The sequence below is a fragment of the Mustela nivalis genome (genome assembly GCF_964662115.1).
Source record: "Mustela nivalis genome assembly, chromosome: 8".
NCBI classification, from domain to species: domain Eukaryota; kingdom Metazoa; phylum Chordata; class Mammalia; order Carnivora; family Mustelidae; genus Mustela; species Mustela nivalis.
In genome coordinates, this window is record NC_139027.1 from 75,542,084 (window position 1) to 75,569,712 (window position 27,629).

The following is a 27,629-nucleotide window of genomic DNA, read 5'->3' on the forward strand; positions in this document are numbered from 1 at the left end:
TAGTCATTAAGTAATTTAAGGTTTCCTTACAAGCTCTTTGGAGGAAATCTATTATATGAATGAATGAAATTATCACCACCTATAATGTCAAAAAAACACATTTGGCTAAATATATGAAATCTACCTAAGTATTCTTCCAGGTAAGGGGGGGGGGAAATCTTTGATACTTTTTGGTAGATTTACTGTTCTTTTAAAATTTTCTATAAGATAAAATTACGAAGAAAAACACAAAATCCTTAAGTGTTTCTCTGTCTGTAACATACACAAATCCAGAAAACTGGAAGGCTTATTTTTTCCTGAATGCCAAGTAATTTTCAAACAGACAAAACAGTCATTTCATTGAATGAAAAGAAATGGTAACTCCAAAGCTATTTTTAGCAAAATCTTTTTTGAGTTTGCTACAAATCACCTTTCAATGGGAGAACAACTTGGTTTGGACATTTCACTCAATCATCTGCAGTAAATCGTACAATGAAACCTTAGAAAACAATTTCTCCCAAGAGTTTGAAGCCAACTAAGTCTTATTCTTTTAAACATCAAAAGGCACAAGTAAATTTTACTTTGAGCACATAGTTTGTACACTTAGTCTTTTAAAAATGTACACAGAGGATATTTGTTTTGTTTACCTGTTTAGTATTTCAGTAAGTTTCACAAAGCCAGTGTAAGCAAGTTCAAATGCTCCTCTGTGCCTGGACTGTAAGAGGTGATGTTTGAAGTAATCTCCTACTTCTTTTACCTTTAAAACAAAATAAAAAAATAAATGTGTGATTTATGCTTACTTACATTTACAGATCCATTTATGTCAGTATCACCATTAAGAGCTCAGAACTAGATCTTTATCCATTTAGCATTGACTTTGTGACAGGTCGTATTTTAAGTGTTTTTATAATATCATATTTAATCCTCAAAGCAATTCCATGAAATAAGTACTATTATCATCTCTACTTTCCAATAGGGAAGAGGCCCAGAAAGGCCAAGTAACTTATTCAAGGTAACACAGCAAGTAAGTAGTAGAGCCAGTACATAAACGCAGTCTGGAGCCAGTGGATGTCTTTAACTATTAAACTAGAACTGCCTCCCTATGCCAGTTCATATCATTCAACACCAACAGCAAATTGCACAAGGTGACAAGCCTCACACACCTAGGCCTGGGTGAAATAATTATCTTTTTCTGTTATTTTTTTAATAAATAAATAAATAAATAAATAAATAAATAAATTTTTCTACTGTGGTTAAAATATATATAATACAAACTTTACCATTTTTTAAAAAGGTTTTATTTATTCATTTGAGAGAGAAAGAGCACAAGCCAGGGACAGAGGCAGAGGGAGAAGCAGCAGACACCCCACTGAGCAGGGAGTTTGATCCTAGGCTCCATCTCAGAATGCTGGGATCATTATGGGAGTTGAGGGCAGACATTTAACCAACTAGCCACCCAGGAGCCCCGAAAATTTACCATTTTTTAATGTGTACAGTTCCATGGCATTCAGTCTGTTCATGCTGTTATGTGACCATCAGCACCACCCATCTACAGAACTTCCCAAACTGAAACTCCAGTCCATTAAACAGTAAAACTCCCAATAATTACCATTTAGAGATAAACAATTATTAGTGGCAATGCAAGACTTGTGCAAAGGGAGTCCTGAAAATTGAAAACTGACAGGCTTCACTCGGAGGTAGAGCCATGGCATTTTCCAGAATGCTGCCAAATCACTTTCCTACATGTTGCCTTTCTGCATGCAAGTTTGGACAAATAACAAATATCACTATTTTGAAGAAGGCAAAACTAACAATTAGTTGTTGATGAGGTTTTGTGCAGAATTAACCGGTAAATTGGGCTAGTTTTATACTAAAATCATTTGGTGGCAATCAATTTTAGAAAATTCAAATTTTGTATAAGGCTCAGGACCAAAGCTATCATTGGCTCTCTTGATCCAAGTCTCCCCAGTAGATCACAGTATGGTGGAAAGGCAAGCTGTCCCAAGATAGCTCAGATATGCTCACCTAAAACACCTTCTATCTTAGCACAGTGATTAGATTCGTGTTCTGCACACATGTGAGATAACAGTACAAGGTGTAATTAAACATTTGACCATGGGCAAGTTTCCTCATCTATAAACTGGGGGTAACAATAATACTTGCTTCAAAGGTTGTATATTAAAATAAGTTAATAAACCTAAAAGTTCAGAACAGGCCCATAACCTATAATCCATTTCAGTTCTGGGTTTCCAAATAGAGGAAAAGTAAAGATGTACTCCATACTTAAAATATATCTGATCACAGAGAGATAACAAGCAATATATTTAGAGAAATAAGAAGCAGATATATAATAAAGAACCAGAAAACCAATATATAATAGGACTTTTTCAATTTTAACACTTTAATAACCCAAGGGTGACAGGTCATGTTCTTCAGCTGAAGTTTTCAGGTATAGATCTGATGATATGCTTAATTTTTAAGATTTTTAAAGAGCACATACTACTGCCTGTCAAAACCAGTCAGGGTAAGCTTTATCATTTTCTCTTCAATACAGTAATTTCAGAGTATATTTTGACCAGAATTCTCAAGCCTTTAACCTGAACTTAACCCCCAAGATAGATCTAAAGCTCAATAATCCCACAAAATGAGGGCCAGAAGAAACTCCACTTAGCTAACATGTTATGACTATCACTTCCATTATTAGAGAAATAAAAGATTTCTAAGAATAGGTAATAGGTTTATTAAGAAAACAAAAACAGCAAGTCATAAAGATGGAATCTAACTTTTTTTTTTTTTCTAAAATGTTACAGATAGTAAAACATACTTCAGGAAAACAAAAATGTTAACTGTTCAAGTGCTTCTCTGTGAACTTAGAATAGTTCACCATCTAGATAGTTCACCATCTAGATCTTAGGCAAAAATTTGATTTTCAGCTTCCTTTACCCTGTTTAAAGGAACCTAACCAACAAGCATAGAATAAAATAAAAAATCTCAGAAGTGTGACAAACAGATGGTCTTCTCAAGGGTTGACCTCAATTTTAGGTAATCCTGGCCTCAGGAAACAGATTGAGGTGCTAAGGACACAAGTGAGAAGTAGAGTTTTCCCTCATTTCATTTTGAACATAATCTCCCAACAAACTTGCCTAGGTAATACAATGAATTTTTGCCTTTGAAGAGAGTATACAAGGTCTGCTAATCAGTAAATATTTCTTTAGCACCCAGTCAAATACTTAGCAGCTTAGTGCTAGGGTAGACAGGGAGGGGCAAAACAAGATTATCTGTCCTCAAGAGGCTTTCAGTTCAGACAAAACCGATTTGCTGAATGGTACACATCATCAGACGCCTAAGAGCTCCAAGAAATGAAAGATCCTTCTGCTCTGGAATAAATTATTACAAGAAGCTTCATGTTTAGACTTTGAACTAGATATACTTGGGGAGACCAAAATGGAAGAGGGTAACGAACATGGGAAGAGGCTGGGGGACTAGAAGGTATGAATAAACATTTATTAAGTCCCTGCTACTGCCCAGACACTTTACTGGATCTTTCTATATGAATGAACACAGAATATATAAGTGAACATCAGCAGACCTGGCTGCATGGCCTTAAGGTTTCATACTAGAAAACAGTAGAAGATAGGGCTGCAAGCTGGACATGGATTCCACTACCAAGGGTAGGAGGAGTCAAGGCAGTGTGGTCTACGAGCAAATGGACAGGGGGAAAGGCCATGCTGACACCCCCCCATTGGATAATCAAACACAAACAACAGATTTTACCCAAACAACTTAGAATACTAATGACAACAGCCAGAATCAGAAATAGAATTTTTAAATTTATTTTAAAAATGCAAAAGTCCTCTGAAAGCTCTGATCCAATTGTCCTTTTATTAGATACTACTAAGGTTCTATCTAAAGTTCACAAAAACACTGATGATGTCTTCATGTGTTATTTTCTTAATGAATAACATACGTCTCGAGATTTTTTTTTTAAGGGAATTAAGGTAAAAGAGAAAAAAAAGGTGGGGGAGGCATACTGATTTCTAGACTTAAAATTAAATTCTGGTCACTACCTTTTTAAATTGAGCAGATCCTGGTTCTAAATTTTCATAAAACCCATTTCTACAGGCCAATTAACATGCTTTCTGAGTTTATAGGATATAAATTTCCAAAGGGGAAAACAGCTACATGCCATGTCTTAAGGCATCTACAATTCACGAGTGGACAAATTAGGGGTGCTAAATGCTCATCTAGAGCCTAAAACCCACAAAGGGCAAATCTAAATACATTTTTTAAAAATTTGCCCTCTATTTATAGAGAAAGACAGCTGAAAAATAGAGGCTAATTCTACTTATTATAAAGCAGATAAGCCAAAGAGGATTTAAGTACTGGAGGAACATTTCTAGAAAAACCATATGTGGTGGTTCAGCTGTGATACCCTGGAGCCAGGAGGACTGCGTTCAGGAACCCTATCCAGCCTCCTTGCCAGTAGAACATAATGAAGCCGTTCATTCATTCACCTGTGAAGTGGGGCTACAACTAGAACCTACTTCACAGGGTTATTCTGAGAAATAAGTCAGATTATACATATAAGCATTTAGCAGAACACCTGGTAGACTAGCAAACAGTAAATGTCTGTTTTGCTTTCATTTTGTATCATCAAGTAGTGAGATTTAAGCCCTTAATTTTAACTTTGACTTTATGATACAGCTACTTCGTATAACCTTAGGAATGTCATTAATTCCACTTAGGTTAAATAGAACAGTTTATAAAAGTCTAGCAGACAGTAAGATAATTAATGTTTTAAACTGCACATCCACTACTATAGGGATTTCTTACTAACGGTGGGAAATCTTCAAAGCCCAAATATTGCTCCCCTACATAATAACAACAAAGATAATAGTTTTCTGGTACTTAGGGGCACCTGGGTGGTTCAGTCTGTTAAGCTTCTGCTTTTGGCTCAGGTCATGATCTTGAGGTCCTGGGATCAAGCTCCCCATCAGGCTACCTGCTCAGTGGGGAGTCTGTTTCTTCTTTTCCCTCTCCCAGGCCCCTCCCGCTCACGCATGAGCACATGCACACACACTCTCTCAAGTAAATAAAATCTGTATTTAAAAAAAAAAGTTTTCTGGCGTTTAGACATCTTCTCACCAGCAATTTACTCTTTGCTTTCTAGCAAATTCTTAACCATGTGCCATTTTAACTGGTGTCCTTCAGTCTAACTTTTTAAAATGAATTTATCTTATATACCTATTACATTTCTAAGCCTTTCAGTCAGAGAAACACATATTAGATTTATTTATGTTCCCACAACACTCTTGTGTTGACTGACTATGGCAATCAATAAACAGGTGACTAAAAGACATGTCTAACTCCATTTAACAGCTTAAAAATTGTAACCTGTATCCAGTACAACTCAATGAATACTTATTCATAATTTCTAAAAAAATCAACTTTGGCAAAATACAAAAGGCAATTTCTTTAAGACTCACAGGTGCTAATAAAAATATATCCCCTGTTGTAGTCCAGAATGGACAATCCAACATAGTAACAAAAGACACTAAGAAAAATGTGTAAACCCATTTAGCCATCCTAAAAATCACAACAGACTCTACCTTAGGAAGTTTTTAAAAAGTAGCTAATTTCTAATTGTTGGCAATTATTTTTATTCAGGTGATTTCTGTGGCGATAATTACTAGGAAGGAGAAAGCAGGTATGACAAATCTACCCCAAAGCTTCTTTTTAGGAATACTAAGGAAAAGTATAATATATAAATAGAAATATTATATATATAAGTATATATAATATAATTGAAATATAAAAATATATGAATTAAAATATATTATATAATATATAATATAATTGAAATATATAAATATATGAATTTATATATAGGAAATATATGAACATATGAATTGATACTCCAGAAAGAGGAAGTTGTTTAAAAAAAAAAATCAGCAGGCACTGCATATCCAACATCCCTTGGAAAGAGGACCAACAAAATGCATTAAGCATAAGCTCTACATTAGCAAAACACCCAGCTTGAAACCTAGACACACACCAGCCAGGAAGCTGTGAGATAAGGTTGTGTGTAAAGCCCACTCTTTAAGGGTCTCGACTTACATCCCTCCAAGTTGGTTTTATCTCTGCCTCTTGTACAAGGACATTATGAAAGAACCTTTCATTAGGTGATTACCTTGCAGGAGGAAAGTCAGACATGCCTCTGAATGAACCCATTTTCCTCTTGCTGAAGCCGTGGAGGACACACGGCTTCAGAAGAAGTGATTTAGGGAAATGAATCATTTGCTAAAAAGCTCAGTAGCAAGTTGCCTTACCGTCCTCTTGCTTGTTAAAGTCTGGTTGGGTAGGGGGAAAAGGGAAAATCAAATTTAAAGAAAAAATCAAATGAGCAGATCAGAACAAAGGCAGCACTGTGCCGTGTCCGAACGCAGGCTGGAAAGGACAGCTGGGTTCCTGTCCCGCAACTGCCACAAACCAGCTTTGTGATCTTGGGCAAACCAGGTAACGCCCAAGGGCTTCAGTTTGCCCTGGTGCAAGAGGGTTGGATTCTATCATCCCCGTGATCCTTCCAGCTCTAATAGTCTGTGAATATAGCACTGAATACTCAGTCACAAATGGGCACCGGTCTTTCTCGTTCCACAGTAAACTGTAATCTTCAAAATGTATCTCACTGTCTGCTAACTGCTTAGAAACTACCTTCATGAATGCAGGATTTCAGAGGCCACCACTTCAACAAATGGCCCTCAAATGAGGATGGGATTGAAGGCACTGGGCTACAGAAATCCTCCCTGTTGCCTGCATTTGAAGCATCACATTTTAAATTACCATAGAATCATCCTACTTTTTCAAGAGTAAAGGGCAAATGGAGAGTAAAAGAAACATTGGGTTGAGTGTCAGTATTTTAGGTTGTATGGAACAGCCTCCTTCATCCCTCGAGAGAAAAGCAGAGCACCGTTGTTAATTATTATTCTTAGGAATAAGAAATCCAAGTCCCAGGTTCTCCCCCAAAGTGACTCCTGCCTACAAGTCACTTCGCTGCCCCTGTCTGCGCACATCTGTTATGGTCACCCTCACCTAAGGTACTGACTTTTAAATTCTTAGTTTTGCTGCTAGATGCACAAAAGATGTCATGTTGTAATGGTGATTGTGCCCTCAGAAGGAAGGTGGACCTCAGGCATGGCCCAGCCACTGCAAAGGAAATTTCCTTCTTCTCCATCATGGACATATTTTTAACTCTCAAAAGCTTTAAGTACATGGTTTTATTTTTAATTTAGAAGAATTTCATGGAGCAGAATTTGATGTTTCAAAGTCAGAATATTCTAGCAATATGAATAATGCTAATTTCCTGATGACTTTGATTTTCATTGACTAAATGTTCCTAAACTAAGGCAATTCGTCTAGTTAAAGACACCAGAATCAAGAAAAGTCTTCCACAGGGAGCAGGGTTTCAAGGTTGGAACAGTATTATTCCATACATTCTTGATTGCTCGTTCAGTAGCTAGTTTCTCCTCAAACCAAAAATGTGATGTCACCATGTGAACAGTGACATGGGAAAATGACTGAATCTCACTAGAGTAGAAACTAATATTTTACAGAAAAATAAGACTCTATGTCTTATTCAAGAAAAAACAGTCATTACAAGAGTTCTTTGCTTTATAAGAGCCTCTCTGTTATTGTTTCTGCTGTTTTGCAGGGGGTTGGTTCTTGTTTTACAAACATCTCTTTTATTTCATATGAATTCTCAGTTCCAACATGGCTCTCCCACATAAATTAAATTCAAAAGATTTGGGTGCTCTGGAAAAAATGTCAAGGCCAGACGGTTTTCACTGGAAGCTTTCAGGTCTTTCTCAACTACAGTAAAAGCAAAATCTGTTTCCCTGATTTTTTTTTTTTTCAAATGCTATCCAACACAGCCCCCAAAACTAGATGTTTTAACTTGTCCTTGAAAAGAGGAGATGAACAGTGAAGAGACTTCAGCACATGTTTACTTCTTAGTAAGACGGTGAACATCTGTGAAGTAATCATTAATCATAGCTGGATTCCTCAGCAAAGATGTTGGCACTGGCACTCCAGCTGGTCACCAGCAATGACTACAAGTAACTCTAGAACACTGACGCCTATTTGATTTGGAAGAGAATAAGGAAAACAATGATGCCGACAGTGTACTGTTCCCCTCGGCTGGTCTCCATCTCAGGGCCTTGCAACATCACAGGCCCAGCTGTTAACCAGATGCAAGCACATGGCCACAGAGTGTGAGAATAAAAATATTAGCATTATTTCCATGGAACTAGTCACATGGTTATTATAGAAATAATCAGCATTTAGTGTACTACAATATTTGTTTTGTTCTTAAATGTTGTAACACCCTAGGAGGAAAAAATTATCTTTATTTGAAAAAGGTTAAAAATGAAAGTACGTGGTATATATCTTTGCTGGAAAACGGTGGGAAATAGATTTGTTGAAACCATATGGAAAGGAAGAGGGAATCAATTAAAAACAGAAATCTAATAAATCTAAAATATTTCCAAATGAAATGCTTGTGGTAAGCTAATTTCTTGTAAACACTGCACTCCAGTCACTTGAACAGTCCCAGATGGTGAACTGACTCTGTGGTCTTAAAATAAAAGTCAGCCAAAAAACCAAAGTGACTACAACTTTATTATCAGTGTAGTGGGAAACAAGAGATCTATAATCAACCAATACATTACTTTTTTTCCTTCATGAAATTTAAGAGGTTTGTGGAGTTTTACTAAACAGACAATTTCATTTAAATTTATACGTGTTAAATGGAAGAATAAAAACTAAAATGCAATACTGAAGTTAGAAGGTAAAACCTACAGTTATTTCTAACTTAGAAAAATAAAATTATTTCCAAAAACGCCACAGTTTTGAAATATACTGCAAGGTCTAATTTCGATACCACCATGAATTTCCTTCAGTTGACATCTGTATGATTTTATTCAAGAAAAGTTCAAAACTCGTCTTTTTTATATTGAGTTATATAACCAGAAATTATACCAGGCGGAATAAATATCTACCCTACCTGCTCCACCGTTAATAATCCATTGGAAGATTCTGGCACAGACTGCATAGGGAGAAGCTGGCACAGTGTGCCTAAAAGTAAAGCAACTTCCTTCATACTTCGCCAACAACATACCAGCACCATCTGAGCAGTTACATCACATGTTTTTCTTTCTTTACCTTAAAAAAAAAAGGATCAATTGCAACAGTAGACACTTGATTACTCACATCCCAGGTTTCTTAGAATAAGATTATTCATCATTTCCCCAAGAATAATCTACATGAACAAATCAATCATTTTATTTATTCATAATAAAACAACTAACATTTGTTGAGCATGTGCTCTAAGAGTCATGCTAAGTATTTTTTAATGTACTATTTTCAAAATAAATTTTTTAAGATTTTATTTATTTTTCTGACAGAGAGAGAGAGCACAAGTAGGGAGAGTGGAAGAGAGAGAAGCACGCTACCCGCTGAGCAGAGAACCTGAGGCGGGCCTCGATCCCAGGACCTTGAAGATCATGACCCGAGTCAAAGGCAGTCACCCGACCGACTGAGCCACACAGGTGACCCTCAAAATAAATTTTAAAATAAAACACAATACCATTTCAAAAATTAAGTCTAACTTTCAGAAATGAATGAAACAAATTCCGACTATAAATAAATACATTTCATTACTCATCTTGGTGAGGGTAGCTGTTATATCAGCAAAGGGGCAGGATAAAACTTTTAAAATCAAAGGAAAATATAAATTTTCTTTCAAAATATATTTAAATTCCATAGCCAATAAGCACCAATTATGCTTCCTCTCTTTTTCTAGTTTTTAGAGTATTTTAGTATTAACATTAAAAAAAAATCCAAGGCAAGTTACAAAGCAACCCATTTGTGTTTTTTAAATGCCCACTAAACTAAAAGAGTAAATGCATATACCCATCAATATACAGAATAAATCTAAAAGCAAATACACTTCAAAGAGAAGAAGTGGCTTGGGGGAGTCAATGAAGATCTTAAATTTTGTTTGTTGTTCTTTTTTTTAAGGTAAAATGTAAACACTGAATTGAAATTTTAATTAAGACTTTAAGTTGTTTTTAATTCAAATTTCCCTCGCTATTGCCTCAAACTATTACAACAAGCACGTATTTAGATGTTTGTTATGTTGTGTTGTTTAAAAAACGACGAGAAATTTTTATAAGAGAATATCTCCACCTAGTGGAGAAAGTAGAATATGTACTAAGTCACTAAGCTATTACTGTTGATGACACTTTACAGCATTATAGAAAATGATAAAATAACAACTAAAGAGAAAACAAGCAGTAGAATACAACTTTCAGAGGCTTGATACAATAAAGCAGCTCATGCTTTACTGAGTAATAAGGCTGATTTCCCTTCAGAAATCAAAGGACATGATTTCTTGACCGTAAGGACTCTCACTGCAGAGAACCACAGCACTAGGAGAAAACCACTGTGGCCCAAACCCAAGTTGACTGAACACCACCTGGCTGCCAAGACAGGTGTTCCCACTCAAAGGCTTTCTGTTGTAGCCCCTTATATATTAATGTCCTGGGGTGCACCATTTTCTGGTAAAAGTCTTAGATACAGATTCTCCAAAATAAATCACGGACAAGCTCCAAGACTTTATTATCTAGAAATGTTCTGCAAACCTATGCATCCTGATTTCCTATGTAAAAAGAACATTTTGTATATGATGTCACTGAAACACCAATTACAGTAATACAATATTGATTTTATACGTGTTACCTTTGGTCTCTGCAGAAGCACCAAGATTTGGCACACTGGCATTCAAGTCCTCCAAATCAAAGCTATCACGTTCTTTGAGAATTTTGGCTTGAGTGAAGTAATCATTAGTATCTCGTGGTTGAATCTCACTCAGAATCGTCTGTAAGCGGCTTGCTGACTCTGAGGGAGAGAGAAGGGAGTGCATAAACCACAGTTCTGCAGCCCATGCAGATTTCCCTTGAGAGTATTTGCCCTCAATTTTTTTAATTTTATTTTTGAGAGAGAGAGTGAGCGCGAGCGAGTGCGAGGCTGTGCGTGCATGCATATGAATGAGCAGGGGTGGGAGGGGGAAGAGCAGAGGGAGAGGGAGAGAATCTTAAGCAAGCTCCATGCTCAGTGGGGAGGCTCAATCTCATGACCCTGATCATCATGACACGCCCCAAAATCAAGAGTGCCACACTTAACCGACTGAGCCACCCAGGTGCTCCAAATTTTAAAATTTTGAATACTTAAAAATCAGCTCTATTACAAGGGACTTATGGGGTAGATAATGTAAAAATTATTAAGGTCTTCATGACACTTGAGTGTGCTTTTAAAATACGGCAAAAATTTTAAATTGGTTGAAAACAGGACAGAACAACACAACAAAAACTCTCCACAGGACAAAGACCACTCTCTCATTTACATCACTTTACTTTCTTTTTCTCTTTACACTGCTTTCCTTAGTGTTGTCTAAGGATCGCAAATATGGTGCTCAGTCATGTGAGAAAAGAAAACTAAACTTCAGGCAATTTGATTTTAAGAGGTAAGAAACCACAACAACAAAACAATCTTTAACACAATATTGTATTGTCAACTGTACTTCAATTAAAAATAAAGAAAAAAACCTTTTATAGCTCAGGAATATTATGAAGACACCTTATTTATCTTCAAAATGCATTAGGTAATATACTGCTTTCTAAGTATGATTTACAGTCCTTGTATTATATTGAACTTCATTTTTATTCTTAAGCACTCAATGAATTAGGAAAAGTAAGCTTTATGAATGCGACACTTTATTCATGCTGAGTCTCCACCTACAACAGGAACCAGCTCATAGCAGAGGCTCAGTAACATGGGTTAAAGGAATGAACAGATGATGATGTAATGAAGAGCTAGGCAGGCTCACAGAGTTTAAGAAAAAAAATAACAACAGCTAGTAACTTGAAACCAATTTTTAAAAAAATCAAACAACGGGTATTTTATAAACCTATTAGATACTTTTTTTTAGATACTTACTTTTTTTTAGAAGATTTTATTTATTTATTTGTCAGAGAGAAAGAACATGCACAAGCCAGGGGAAGGGCAGGCAAAGGGAGAAGCAGGCTCCTTACTGAGCAAGGGGCCCATCTAGGGACTCAGTCCCAGGACCCTGTGATCATGACCCAAGCCAGAGGCAAATGCTCAACCAACTGAGCCACCCAGGAGTCCCTAGATACACTTACATTTTAGGTCTTATAGGAGATACAAAGACCCTACGCGCTGTCAAAATGACTCAAACACCTTATGTTCACTTAGGGCTTCCATGAAAATATTGCCAAAACATATTTTGACAATCATGAAAAAGTAACACTGGCTCCAAAGAGAAACCATGGAAGAATAAAAGGATGAGCAGAATAAAATTTTACCCATTAGTTTTTATGGCTTTCAGAGGAAACATTTTCAAGGAATTCAGAATGCATGGTAGATAATACAGGACAGAAATAGGAATAATGGAGACAACCTGAGGTAAAAAGAAAAGGCAAAATCAAGGAAAAGTCTAAGGGCCACAGACTATTTTTGAGACCAAAAGACATTCTAAAACTTTAATAATAGAATTTTGGCATATGCTATAGGCCCCACCCATGACGGATGACAAGTATTCAAGATTTCTCATCCAGAATATACTGATACTTGCCTGACCCAAATACTAGCTTTAAGATTGGATGTTTCTTATTCCCACATGTTGTTTTAGTAGGAAAACTAAAACATCAAGTTTTGGTAGACTACCAGCCAAAATAAACAAATAACTGTGTCTTACTATCATAAACCGTCACCAATCTGCCAATTCATTTATTTTTTTTTTAATTTTTAAAAATATTTTATTTATTTATTTGACAGAGAGAGATCACAAGTAGGCAGAGAGGCAGGCAGAGAGAGAGAGAGAGAGGAGGAAGCAGGCTCCCTGCTGAGCAGAGAGCCCGATGCGGGACTCGATCCAAGGACCCTGAGATCATGACCTGAGCCGAAGGCAGCGGCTTAACCCACTGAGCCACCCAGGCGCCCCACTGCCAATTCATTTTTAGTAAAGAACAAAACCCAACATTTTCTATGCAAACGTGCAACTCCAAGTTACTTTAATTGGGTGTTTATGATACACTCAGTGTGTTCTTAGTACAAGCCTCTCGTGTGCACTCCTCAAATGCATTCACAAACTTTATTTTAACACTAAACGTACACCTTTCCCAGACAATCCCTTCTGGCTGTTACAGGACAGGTATATATATGCCACCTACAGCATCCCACGCACTGGGTTTAGTTCCTATCCTTTCTGGAACTGCTCACCCATTGATTTTTCATGGTAACAAATATTTATTGTATACCTACTTCTACCAGGCACTTGCTAAGGACAACAGAGGAAAGTATCCCTCTTAAATCACAATAAATCCATGAAGAACACTTTGGGAAGAAAAAGGGATAAGTAAGACCCACAAGGTTGCAGGAGCCCAACTACTATAGGACCTGGTCTGAGGTCACTCAAGTATTTTAAACAAATGGGGTGGGGCAGAGCACAAGGGTTAAGCAGAGATTATGGGAAGCATGATGAATGACATGAGTAGGAAAGATTGCTGGGGATATAGTATAAAAAGAAAATGGAAGGAGCTGATAAGAGTAGATGGGGGTGAAACCAGCTGGGAGATCCCTAGAGTCATCCAAACAAGAGAGATAAAAGCCTAGGAGAAGGTAAGAGGGTGGCAGATAAAAACAAAAGAGATTTGAAAAATATTTAAGGGGTACCACTGAAAGAACATGAAGCCAAGCAAGATATGTAAGGAACAGAAGAGAGACAACAAGCACTGCTAGGCTCCTGACTTGCACAAACAGACCTTTGTTAGGGCCATTTGCAAAGACACAGGGCTTGGGAGGGAAAAGGCAGATGAAAGTTCATGAGTTCAATTTGGGGCATTTTGAGTATCTCCTCCTATTTTTTATTTTAATTAAACGGTCTCTATGTGTCAAATGCCCTTTGCCCATTCCTGATTCCTAATAAGCTTCCATCTCTGACTAAACCCCACCTCCTGATTTATTGCTCACTCTCCCAGCCCCAGCAGCTACCTGGTAGGTGGTGCTCTGAAATGACAATATTAGAAAATCTGATTTACCCCAGAAGAGGAAGTATCTTGTTCATCACCTGGTTCATTTATTTGTTTTGGTTATTTTTTAAGAGTTAAAGACATTACTAAAATGGCAGAAGATATTACTAACCATAATAAATAGCTTCTTGACTCACCTATTAGTTTCTGTATCTTCCCAAAGAAATGATTTGGCAGGGAGAGGCACAATGAGCAAAAAATACAGGAATTCTAGCTTTTTTCATTTGCTGACCTGAATCAGTGTCCATTGGGATAAGGCCCTCTGGGGAGGAGCTCTGAATGACAGGAGACACCACCGCAGAAAGCCTGTAAGATGTCAAAAGGAGCTTCTCTACCACAGGTGTCCATTCGCTCACCAACCGCAGGCTGCTGCAACGAGGACGGTAAGGAAATTTACACTAAAAGCAAAATTCAAAATTTTCAAATGGAAATTACATAAAAGAATCTATTTTAAAATTGTGCAATTTATGAAATGTTTAAGATATAAAAATAAGTGTACATTTTTAAAATCTAATTTTTAATTATCTTTAAGACAATATACTCCCTTCCCAGGATACAATCCAATAAGGGTTTAAAGTTCAGACACACATGCTCAGGAGAGAGCTGTGGCTACACTTACTTTAGAGATAACCTCTGCAAAGCTCCGGTGATACAGTGAACTCGCCCATACAGTGGAAATGATGCTGATGCCTGAAGGAGAGAATTTTCCGCCTGAGATACTTCTTCCTCAAGATTTTCCAACAAGCATTTGATGACTAGAAAAAGCAAACAAAAAACCAAAGTAATGCCCGCTTAAAAACACATTTATAAATTTGTGAATAGCTTAACAGTCCCCACAGAAAAATCCAGCTCAACTCAACTGTGTTAGAGGTTTTATATTAAAAAAGAAATTTTCAAAGTGATCCAGCCTGCTATGCATTTCCAGTCAAGAAAGCAGAACTGGGTCTTTCCCTAAGTTCCTGGATCCATTTTCAGCAATGACTCTGAATAATTCCTCCTAGACATCCTCTATCTAGGGAACCAGACCCCAGGCCCATGTACCATGGGCTACTTGAACAGTTGTTGTTTTGTGGTTTTTTAAAACAATGCCTTTCTTGAGGTATAATTCACATACCACACAATTTACACATTTCAAGTATATAAGTCAGTGGTTTTTAGTATATTCACAGATATGTGCAATCATCACTACAGTGAATTTTAGAACATTTTAATCCCCCCCCAAAAAAACCCTTACCCATTATCAGTCACTCCCCTCCTTGCATCTCTCACCATCCCCAGCCCTAAACAAAAACTTATCTATTTTCTAAGTCTACAGATTTGCCTATTCTGAACATACATAAACAGAATCATAAAATATGGGGCTTCTTCCACTTAGCAGTGTTTTCAAAGTTCATCCACACTGGATCATACAAGTATTTCATTCCTTTTTATGGCTGAAAAACAGTCCCTTGTATGAACACACCACATTTTATTTATCCATTTATCAGTTAATAGACATGGGAGCTGTTCCTATGTTTTGCCTATTAAGAATAATTCTGTGAACATTCACATACAAGTCTTTGTTTGGGCATAGTTTTCATTTCTCTCAATGTATGTCCAGTATGGACTAAATGTTTACATCCTTCCCCAAATTTCTATTTGAAGCCCCAAGTCCCATATTTGAAAATGGGAGTCTTTAAGAGGAAATTAGGTTTAGATGAGATTGTGAGAGTGGGACCCCCATGAGGAGATTAGAGTCCTTCTAAGAAGGGGAAGAGAGACCAGAGCTGGCTTCCTCTCCTCCATGTGAGCACAGAGCAAGAAGGGTGCTATCTGAAGCAAGGGAGAGGGTTCTCATCAAGAACTGAAACTGCTCACACCTTAATCTTGAACTTCCCAGCCTCCAGAACCATGAGAGCTAAATGTTTGTTGTTGAAGCCACCCAGGCTATGGTATCCTGCTACAGCAGCCTCAGTGTGGAACTGTAGGATTATATGGTAATGCCATGTTTAACTTTCTAAGGAATTGCCAGACTGTTTTCCAATGTAGCTGTACCATTTTATATTCCTGCCAGCAGCGTGTAAGGGCTCTGCTTTTATTTTGTTTATAGCCACCCTACTGGGTATGAAGTGCTTCCTCATTGTAATTTGGATTTGCATTTCCCTACCAGCTAATGATGTGGAGCATCTTTTCATGTGATTATTTTTCACATTTATCTTTTATGGAGAAATGTCTATTCAGATTCTTTGTCCATTTTTAAATTTGGTTATATCATTTTACTAGGGAGTTGTAAAAATTCCTTATATATTCTAGATATAAGTCCTTTCTCAGATAAAGGAACCCCAAATATGCTTCCCATTCTACAGGTTGTCTTTTCACTTTCTTAAGGACATCCTTGACACGTTTCAAATTTTCATTAAGTCCAATCTATCTATTTTTTCTTTGCCTGTGCTGTGGGTGCCAGATCTAAGAAACCACTACCTAATCTAAGATTACAAAGATTTACCTCGTGTTTTCTTCTAAGAGTTTTGTTCTTTTTAGTTTTTGTATTTAGGTCTTTGATCCATTTTAAACTAATTTTTGCATATGGTATAAAGAAGTAGGTTCAGCTTCATTCTTCTGCATGTAACTACCCAGTTATCCCAGCACAGACGGTATCTCCTCTAACCCCTCTAGAGTTATACTTTAAATTTTAAAGCTGTGTATAACAAGTATATTATTAACATTTAAAATACACAAAGAAGTCCTAAAAAATCAATAGGAGAAAGACAAACAGCCCTACAGAAAACTAAAGAACACGAACAGGAATTTCACAGAAGGGGAGAAGTGAATTGTTATAAACATGTAAAAAGATGCTCAGTTGCATTAGCAACCAGAAAAATGCAAGATGAAACCACAAGATACCACTTTATATTCCATAAACCTCTAAAATCTGACAATAGCAAGTTATAGTGATGATGTAATACACAACTCTTCAAAATTTATTGGTGGTAATGTAATTTAAAAATCTATTTGCCATCACCTAGTTAAGTTGAAGATGCACATACTTTATAACAAAGCTATTCTACTTTTTTGTTTACCATAGTATCTCAGACCTGTCTATTAGAAGAGATATATATGAGAATATTCACATCAGCATGATTTATTTAGAAAAAAGAAGTCCCTCAACAGGAGAATGCATTAATAAAATGTAGTAAATTTGTATAATACATATGGTACTATTTATATAAAATTTAAAATCATGTCAAAGTAAATAATATATTGCTTAATGATATATACATGGGTGGTAAAATTTTGGTAAAAACAAGATGAAAGACTGATATAAAACACAGAAGAGTTATTATGTGGCCGGGGAGGGAGCTAAGATAGAACAGAAGCTTTAAAGGTATGGGTGCAATTGTACTTCTTAATTGAGTGTAATTACCTAGCTTGGGAATAAAACTTGTGACATTTTTATACAATTACTATTTATAGCCTATATCTATATTTAAATATTTTTAAATGCTTGAAATATCTCATAGTTTTTTTAAATGACTTGAATTTGAAAGCCTGTACATGAACAGTTTGCCCCAAGTACAAACTTCTTCCTGTCGTGTATTAAGGTCTCCTTAAGAGTCCAGCCCTGAAGCAACTAGAGTGGACAGGTGCTATCTTCCATGGCACTTGTCCCTTCCTTATCCCCATGGCCTCCTAATTTTCTCCCATTATTAGTTCCCTTTCTTGGGGCATTTTTTACCATTTTGGAGACAACAGTTTTTAACACTCTTCCTACATCTGACCTCACTCTCTCTCTCTCTTTTATTTTTTTTAAATAAAAATCCGTATCTGTCCTTATTTACAAGTCCAAATGAAGATTTATTAGCACAAAATTAAGCACATGAATCCCCAAGAAATATTTATTGGGAATCACTAGACCTAAACCAGTCAGCTAGGTTTTAGAACTGGCTATATGGGAAAAGCAAAAGGCAGGGGTCTGACACTCAGTTAAAACATAAACTTGAGGGGCGCCTGGGTGGCTCAGTGGGTTAAGCCACTGCCTTCCGCTCGGGTCGTGATCCCAGGGTCCTGGGATCGAGTCCCGCATCGGGCTCTCTGCTCAGTGGGGAGCCTGCTTCCTCCTTTCTCTCTCTGCCTGCCTCTCTGCCTACTTGTGATCTCTCTCTGTCAAATAAATAAATAAATTCTTAAAAAAAAAAAAAAACATAAACTTGATAGACAAAGGAACTCTGCTCTTTATAGAAAGAGCAAAGATGATCTAGCTATAGTCATAGTAAAATTTCTGCCACCAAAAAAGTACATTTTTTATAAAGATGTCCTATTTAAATAAGAGCTCTATTAGTGTCCATTTGCATAATCTACAAATAAGTAGATTATTTAAACATGAATTTAAACATGAATCCTCTGTTTAGAAACAGTGTTACAGCTGAGTAAATTATTTATTTGCAAAAGAGAAATTCGCAGTATTTTATATGCTAGTAAACTCTTCAATAAAAAAAAAACAAACAACAACAACAACAAACAAATAAAAAAAAAAAAACCCAAAACAAAACACAAAATAGGGGCTCCTAGGTGGCTCAGGTCATGATCTCAGGATCCTGGGATCAAGCTCCAAGTTGGGCTCCCTGCTTAGCAGGAAGCCTGCTTCTCCCTCTTCCTCTGCTATTCCCTGCTGTTTGTGTTCTTAATCTCTCTTTTCCTCATTCTCTCTCTCAAATAAATTTTAAAAACCTTTTAAAAATTTTTTAAAAATGTAAAAAACACAAAATAAATGTTTGCCACTAGCTACGCTAACTAAATGAATAGAGAAAAAGTAAGATACTGGTTTTGATAAGCAACAGCAAAAAGACATTTATTCAATACAAACCCATTAATGTGTTCCTCTCCACCATAATGGCAGACTTATCTTCAGCTCCACATGTAGCCTGCTGAGTTTTTAAGTAGGCAGACAGAGATGAGGGCAGGGCATCCTGCCAGATTAAGAAGTTCAGCAGGTAGGAAGCTGTCACACAGTCATATGGTTTAGTGCTTGAGCTGAGCTCCAATGCTGCCTGGAATAAGCCTTGCAGTTTCTCTGAATCCTGGAATAAAGAACAGACTCAGTAACTGTCACTGAAACATTTCTTTAATTTGAAGAAATTTAAAATCAGGGCCTGCCACATAACTGAAACTTGATATAAATATTAATTCAATTCCCTTTTCCCCAGAATATAGGTTAGACATTTTTATTACTGATTATTATTATTACTCAGCTCTAGTGATGAGGATCTTGAAAATAATGTGATTGGGAAATTGACACTAATAAAGCTTTTTTTTTAGTACCTCTTTCTCCAGCAGAAGCATACTTTTTCTTGTAGAAATTCTGCGATGACTATAATCAGAAATCTTTTTATTTCCATATAGACCAGAGGGGTTTTTTTTTGTATGCTGAAGTCTGTTTTACCTGAGCAGCATACTCCTACACTCCCCGCCAACCCCCTCCCCATTCAGCAAATTCAATGGAAAAAAATAGAAATTCACACAAAAGTACAAATCCACAGGACTGTTCCTGGCAAAGATCCATATATATACATAGATATGGATTTGCTATATATATATATATATATATATATATATATATATATGGCAAATAAAGTGATCGTATCAGCCTCAGAAATTCTCCATCAGAGCTCCCACACCTGTATGTCATAGAAACATCCACTGACATGTCCTAAAGAAGAGAATAAAGGACAGTTCACTGTAATCTGTATGGAAAGGCACTGGGCTGAGGTCAAGAGACATGGGTCCTCAACCCAGCTCCATGGCTGGCATATTACATGTTCACTATACTGAGTCTCAGTGTTTCACTGCTCAATAGTATTAATTCTACTAGGATTACTCCATAATTGTCTAGTGCAAGGGAAACAAATCATTACAAGATTAACTTTTAATTTGGCTATAGGTACACCAATATTTACTTTAATTGGAAATCTATTAATTTACAATAGATATCAAATATATTGATTCAAATACCAGTTTCTTTCAGTTTAAATTCTTTATCATTTGATAAGTTTAATTTTCTGTGACCTAAAAAACTTAGAGTGGCCAAAAGCTCAAATCAAAATAAATACTAAAAAGAACCAATTAAGCATCTAAGCCATTATTTTTTTATAATGAACAATTAGGTCCCTGAATTGCTTAACTGACAAGTAAGAAACACAATAAATAGCCTTTGGAGTCTAAAATATCTTTAGATGCCCTGGAACATCTGCCTTCAGTTCAGGTCATGATCCCAGGATCCTGGGATCCCAGGGTCCACTGACTCCCCAGTCAGTGGGGAGTCAGCTTCTCCCTCTCCCTCTGCTGCTCCTGTTGCTTGTGCTGTCTCACTTGCGCGCGCATGTGCGCTCTCTCTCTCTCTCTCTCAAATAAATAAATAAAATCTTAAAATAAATAAAATACCTTTGTTCTATCATCTAAAGTCAGTAAAAATATAAAGACCTTGGATATGTAGCTCTACAAGAAAAAAGGGCAACAGACAATGTGAGTAATAAAGTCATACACTACAAAAATATGCCATCAAAAAAATATATACATAGGTCCTTAGAGAAATTAGTTTGGATTCAAAAACATTTTAAAGTTATCTCAAAGAACCAACCAAGTCTTTCATATAGGTGCTATATATATACCCAACCCCCCCGCCCCGACTTGAGATAGTTTAAAAATATTTGCCAAGAATGAGTCATAGGTATATATGTATGATATATAAATGACACATATATATCATACATAATAAAACGCTTCAGTGTGATGAATGGTAAGGGACAAGGAGAATGAGCAGGTGGGAGAGAAGAAAGGAAGAGAAAGCACCTCCTTTAAAAACTCCATTTGGTACAAAAGTTAGAAGCCCAAGCATCAAAAGAAGCTTCTGCTTACCAAGGCACCTGAAAGATCACAAAGATAAATGAACACTGGAGAACCACTCCTAATACAGACCCAAGTTAGAAAAGATGCTCTAGGATCTTGCAATGCCATCTTGAAACCAATGAAACAGATACCTTGTGCTCTCTGACATGAGCTCCTACAGAACCCCACTGAATCTCAGGGTGCCTGGGTGGCTCAGTGGGTTAAACATCTGCCTTTGGCTCAGGTCATGACCACAGGGTCCTAGAATCAAGCCCCACACTAGGCTCCCTGCTCAGTGGGAACATCTTTCTCCCTCTACCACTATCCCTCCCCCTGCTCTCGTGCTCTTTCTCTGATAAATAAATAAAATCTTTAAAAAAAAGAAGAAGAATCCACTGTATCTACAAGCTGTCCTGCCCTAGCTAGAGCCTAATAGCCAGAGAACAGAGAACAGCACCAGCCCTGGTAGACGCCTTTGGCTTCTATATAGGTCTAACAGAAAGCCAGAGCAAAGCCCTAGAGCCAGTAAACCCACGGATGCCGGTGATCTCACAGCCCCAGAACACACTCCAAGGGCACAGCCAAGCACCTCGGCTGGAGTGTCCCCTGCAGACCCATCCCCATGCTGTGCCCTCACTCTCAAGCCCCCCCTTTTCTTCCCACTCCACGTTTGGCAGTGCCTGCTGTCAGGAAGAGAATGGGGGCTGGGATGGAGTAGAAGGCCGGGGGAGAAAACTGCTGTTAACCTCAAGTACTGAGTTTCAGTCTCAGTTTAGCTATTGCTTGTTGGAAGATCAGAAACACGTTCTCTGCCTCACTTACACTCAGCTTCCCAGTCAACTTAGCAAGAATGTTATCTCAAAAAACGCAAGTTACTGTAAGTGATGTGTTTTGACAGAATATTAACATGTCCACGGGAACTGGGGAGACCACAATTAACTGAAATCTACGAATACTCCTGTGAGCAAGAAAACCTACCACTTCTTACACATCCTTTTTTTACCAAAACAATAAAAGAAGCAAAACTCAAGGATCTGCAGTTCATTTTCTCTCATGGTATTTCCTTTCTTCACACCATCCATCCCTACCTCCTCCAACATCCCTACCACCCTGCAACACTAGGAGTATTAATAATAACTGAAGGATCAGAAGATGTGAGAAGGCAGACGCAAAAAGCCTGCATAATCCACAGACTGCTTTATTTGCTGCTAAAATAAAGTCTTCATGCATACACCACATTCACATTCACACAGGAAAGGTCCGAATACCTGAAACTGTATAACTGTTTTTGGTAACTTCATCAGAAGATCAAATGCTAAAATCTTGACTTCTTCAAAAGTGCTGGTAAAACATTCCATTAGTGTGTGGAAGCGACTAATATCAATATCATGGCTCAGCTGATACACTGTTTGGACTTGACCTAAAAATAGAAAAAGATTTAAAAGTGAATAATAAGAGGAGGCGCCTAGCTAGCTCACTTGGGACTCTTGATCTAAGACTCGTGAGTTCAAGACCCACATTGGGCATGGAGCCTACTTAAATAAATATTTTTTTTTAAGTTAATAAAAGAAAAAGGAAATCAACACGTTGAAGTTATCTGACCAAATTTATAGAAAATTGGTGCAAATATTCACATTCACAGTTTACCCATAACAGCACAAAAGAATAATTTTTCCTTATTTCCTAAAATGATAAAATAAATATTAAAGTTCCCCAAATAAAAAGCACTTCTTAAAATTTTGTTTAAAACCAATTCATTCTAGGAAGACCTGGGTGGCTCAGTTGGTTAAGCCTCTGCCTTCAGCTTAGGCCTCCTGGGATCAAGTTCCTCATCAGGCTCCCTGAGGCTTCTCCCTCTGACTCTGCCTGTCTCTCTCTCTTTGTCTCTCATGAATAAATGAATTTTTTAAGTCTTTAAAAATATATAAATAAACAAAACCACTTCATTATTTTTCAAAAGGATATACTGTATATAAAAGATTCCTAAGTTAGTTTTTAAATAAATAAAAAAAATAATAAATTTAGGAATGACTTCTAAAAAATCTTTGTAAAATGTCTTAACCTAGAATCCAAAGTCCTACCATGTCTTAGTTAAACCAACACAGAATAATTAATATGATGATGTATCCTACTAGAATTGCCAGGCATCAAAGATAGCAAAGGAGTCTTCTGGCTATTCAGGCACAAAAGCTCAATTTATCTCCAAAATGGGACAACATTAACTCTTCACCTTAGCAACATGTAGTGCTAGAAGACTGTGGAGCAACATCCTCAGAGAAAGGTGTGGTGAAAAATTATACATCAACATCCTACTCCAGGAGCGTCAAGTGGGTCAGATGGTTAAGCATCCAAGTCCTGATTTTGGCTCAGGTCATGATCTCAGTGTCTCAAGATTCAGTACTGCACTGGGCTCCACACTCAGGGCGGAGTCTGCTTGAGGATTCACTCTCTCCGTCTTCCCCTCCCCTATGCTCTCTCTGTCTCTCTTGAATAATAAATAAATAAATCTTAAAAAAAAAATTCTACTCCAGCATCAAGAACAATGTCAATAGAAGCATTTTTGAATGTTTAAGAAATTAAGAACTATATTTCCCCAATAACTCTTCTCAAAATAAAGGTGAACTGCAGCCAACCAAGAAATGAACAGAAAAACTATCACCAAAAAATAATGGTAGTCACCAAATCCACTTAACTCTGAGATTAAGACTAAACAATTGTGGCAATAACAGGTTTCACAAAATGCAAAGAACATTAACAAGATTTAACATACTACCCACTCTGATAACACCTGAAAACATGAAGATGTTCAATATGATGCGCATTTCTTTTTATTTATTTTTTAAAATGCGCATTTCTTTTTTATTTATTTTTTTTAAATGATTTTATTTATTTATTTGACAGAGAGAGATCACAAGTAGGAAGAGAGGCAAGCAGTTGGGGGAGGGAAGCAGGCTCTCTGCTGAGTGGACAACCCGATGCAGGGCTCGATCCCAGGACCCATAACCCAAGCCGAAGGCAGAGGGTTAACCCACTGAACCACCCAGGCGCCCCCGCATTTCTTTTTTAATCTTAATTCACAAGTTAGTGAAAACCTGTGAAATTCCTAAAGCAAGTGAATGGAGTTTTTGTCATTTCATTCATGCCTCTGATTAAATTTGCTTCTTTTCCAACTCAGATGCTTTTAATTCCTTTTTCTTGCCTTGCTGCTCTGGTTGAAGTTTGCAGTACAATGGTGACACCAGTGGGCCAATGAGCATCTGTGTTTTGTTCCTGATCACAAAGGAAAGACTTTCTTTCAGTCTTTTACCATTGAGTTTCGTGTTAAGTGTGGGTTTTTCATGAATGTCCTTTAACCTACTGAGGAAGCTCCTTTCTATTCCTAGTTTCTTGAGTGTTTATTTATCATATCAGGATGCTGAATTTTGTCAACAGTTTTTCTGTATCAATTGAGATTATCATGGGATTTTCCCCCCATCATTTTAATGTGGTATATTACATCGACTATTTTTTTCTTACATTGAACCACCCCTGCATTCCTGGGATAAATTCCACTTTGGTTAGTCATGGGTATAATACTTTTAATATGGTGTTGGGTTTGGTTTGCTAGTATTCTCTTGAGAATTTTTGCATTTATGCTCATAAGGGCATAGTTTTCTTGTGGTATCTTATAGTTTTTTCTTGTGGTATCTTATAGTTTTCTTGTGGTATCTCCATCTGGCTTTCGTACTATGGTGATGCTGGCTTCATAGAATGAGTTTGGAAATGTTCCCTCCTGTCCAATTTTTTAGAAGAGTTTGAGAAGAACTGACACTAATTCTTTAAATGTTCGGTAGAATTCACCAGTAAAGCCACTCCCTCTGGACTTTCCTTTACTGAGAGGCTTTTAATTACTGACCTGACCTCTTATTTGCTACAGATAACAAATTTTCTATTTGTTAAGTCAGCAATTTGTCTGTTTCTAAGAATCTGTCCATTTCATCTAAGCTACCTAATTTATTGAAAATTATTTATGTAAGGCCAGTACAAATGTCCCTGCTTGTATTTCTGATCTTTGTTATTTGCACCTTCTTTTGTTTTATTCTTAGTAAAGCTAAAATTTTGTCAATTTTGTTGACCTTTTAAAGAAACAAATGTTTGTTTTCATTGATTCTCTATAATGTTTTCCTATTCCCCATGTTGTTTGTCTTTGTTCTAATCTTCATTTCCTTCCTTCTACCAAATTTGGGTTAGGTTTACTCTTCTCTTTCTCATTCCTTGAGGTGTAAAGTTAGCTTATTGATTTGAGATCTTTTCTCGTTTTTAGCATTTACAGCTCTAAATCTCCCTAACAGCACTGCTTTTGCTTCATCCCATAAGTTCTGATAATTATGCTCTTTTTTCCTTCCTCTCAAAGTATTTTCTAATTTCCCTTATGATTTCTTCTTTGATCCACTGGCTGTTTAGGAGCTCTGCTCAAATCTGAAATCTTCTCTGACACCATTGTATAAAACAGCTCCCCACCCTCCTAAACTCTATATTCCCCCAACTTTCCTTCCTAAAATATTTTTTCATAATACTTATCTCCATCTGATATTCTATGTGTTACTTGGGAATCTATTGTCATCTCCCTTCACTAAAATATCTAAGCTCAAGAATAGGAAGCATTTGTTTTGTACACCGCATATCCTTAGCTGTTTGACATATATAATAAGCATTAAATAAATATTTGCTGGGAAAACCCTTTTAATATAATTGTGAAATCCAATTTTTCACCACGAATACTGTGACATTTATTCTAAGTGAAAAAGGTACATGTGGCTTATTCTTCTTGAACTAGGATATACTCAAGGAAAGGCAGAAACCATTTTGACTAATCCCAAATCACAGTTCTTCAAAAAAATAATATAAAAACCCACATTCAAGTTCGTGAAGAAAGGTAAAGAATGAATTCATGTTTTCCACCCTGTAATTCATGGTTGTGCCTCTTTAGCCCCCTTTAAAGTTCATGGCTAAAGGGGCGCCTGGGTGGCTCAGTTGCTTAAGTGTCCAGACTCTTGATTTTAGCTCAGGTCATGATCTCAGGGTCATGAGATCCAGGCCTGCATCAGGCTCTGCTCTGGGCATGAAAGCTGCTTAAGATTCTCCCCACCCCCCTCTTCCTCTCTGCTTCTACACTTCCCACCCCCTCACCCTCTCTAGAAAGAAAGAGGAAAGATAGTTAATGGGTAAAGTATGGCTTGCTCCATTTGCATTACCTTCCAGTTGTTTAATTAACATAATTACTGTGATATCAGTCACTGCCCAATTATATGTGACTCATTCATTAGGAAGATGACTCAGGTTATTCACTTTTTAAAGTACACTTAAATATATTAAACACTCTCTCAATTAAAAAATTACCAGTGCAATTCAGGCTAGTGTTCTTTCTCAACACCTAGGTACAACCATAACTATATTAAACATACAGAAAAATTTTTGTTAAATGGGTAATCAAATCACTCTCAAGAAAGACCTTATTTTCTAAATTCAGTTGCAGTACCATTGAAATCCCCTTAACTGATAGATACCACTGTATTCATTTTCTGTCATGTTGTAACACATTACCATAAACCTGGTGGCTCAAAACCACAAACATATATTTTTTCACAGTACTGAAAGCCATTTTGTTTAATGTCCAATTAGTCTGATAGAAGGTGCTGGTGGGGGCATGCGTAGTCTAGAGGTTCTAAGGGAAAACTCATGCCTTGCTTTGTTCCACTTCTGGAGGCTGCCAGCATTCTATGGTTTGAAGTCATATACTCCAATCTCCACATCCACTATCATAGTAACATCTCCTATTCCTTGTGTCATATCTCCCTCTGTTCCTCTAACAACAGCTGTGGTGGCATTTAGGCCCATCCAGATAATCCAGAAATTATCTCATTTTAAGATACTTAATTTATCATATCTACAAAGGCCCCTTTTTTACGTAAGGTTCACATTCACAGGTTCTAAAGATTTAATGATATCCTTTGTGGGTTGCTTTTCAGCCTACCACTTATTATCCTAATCAGGTGATCAAATTTATCATCATGAGTAACAGGACAAACCAAACTTATGTACCTCCTGATACAATGCCCTGGGAAGAACATCACCTTACCTGTGCAATATTCTTACCCAAAATGCACAACCTAAATCAATCATGAGGAAACAATAAGGCAAACCCAAATGCAGACACATTCTCCCAAAATGTTAATGTCGCAAAATAAAAAACTTTCCATATTGAAGGAGGCTAAAGAGGCATAACAACAAAATGCACTGTGTAATCTTGGATAGTTTCCCAGATCACAGCAAAAACTTCCCTTTTCTAAAAAAAGTCACTTAACGGGATAACTGGCAAATTTTGTTATGGATTATATATTAGATAACAGCATCATGTCAACATTAAATATCCTGAACTTGATCATTGTGTCATGGCTAGAAAATAAATGAGATGGAGCTAAACCAAATACAGCAAAATATTAACAACTGGTGAATCGAGGGAGCGGGTACACGGCTGTTCATGAACTATTCCTGAAACTTTGCTGTGGTGGTTTGAATCTTTTCATAATAAAAACGTGAAAAAGAAAATGGTGTCCTTCAAATGAAGCAAGGCTGTATTAGCAG

The 27,629-nt window shown here is 36.9% G+C and overlaps 1 protein-coding gene across 7 annotated transcripts in view; it reads right to left on the bottom strand.

Annotated features, from left to right (window-relative positions):
• The window catches only part of THADA (THADA armadillo repeat containing), a gene marked incomplete at its 3' end in the record, with an annotated part of 120,989 nt that overhangs the window by 60,051 nt on the left and 33,309 nt on the right, over positions 1-27,629 (bottom strand). For 2 of the 7 annotated variants that reach the window (XR_014315944.1, XR_014315946.1), the window contains 7 exons: positions 22,274-22,425; positions 18,988-19,201; positions 14,764-14,899; positions 14,377-14,513; positions 10,767-10,932; positions 9,038-9,195; positions 627-736 (listed from right to left, as the gene is read on the bottom strand). Coding sequence is in view for 3 of the 7 variants with exons in the window: in XM_082746749.1 (XP_082602875.1) it covers positions 627-736; positions 9,038-9,195; positions 10,771-10,932; positions 14,377-14,513; positions 14,764-14,899; positions 18,988-19,201; positions 22,274-22,425 (1,069 nt within the window). Of the gene's footprint in view, positions 1-626; positions 737-9,037; positions 9,196-10,766; positions 10,933-14,376; positions 14,514-14,759; positions 14,900-18,987; positions 19,202-22,273; positions 22,426-24,097; positions 24,276-27,629 lie in introns of those variants that run through there. The other 5 variants (XR_014315945.1, XM_082746750.1, XM_082746749.1 and 2 more) reach the window with 5 other exon arrangements.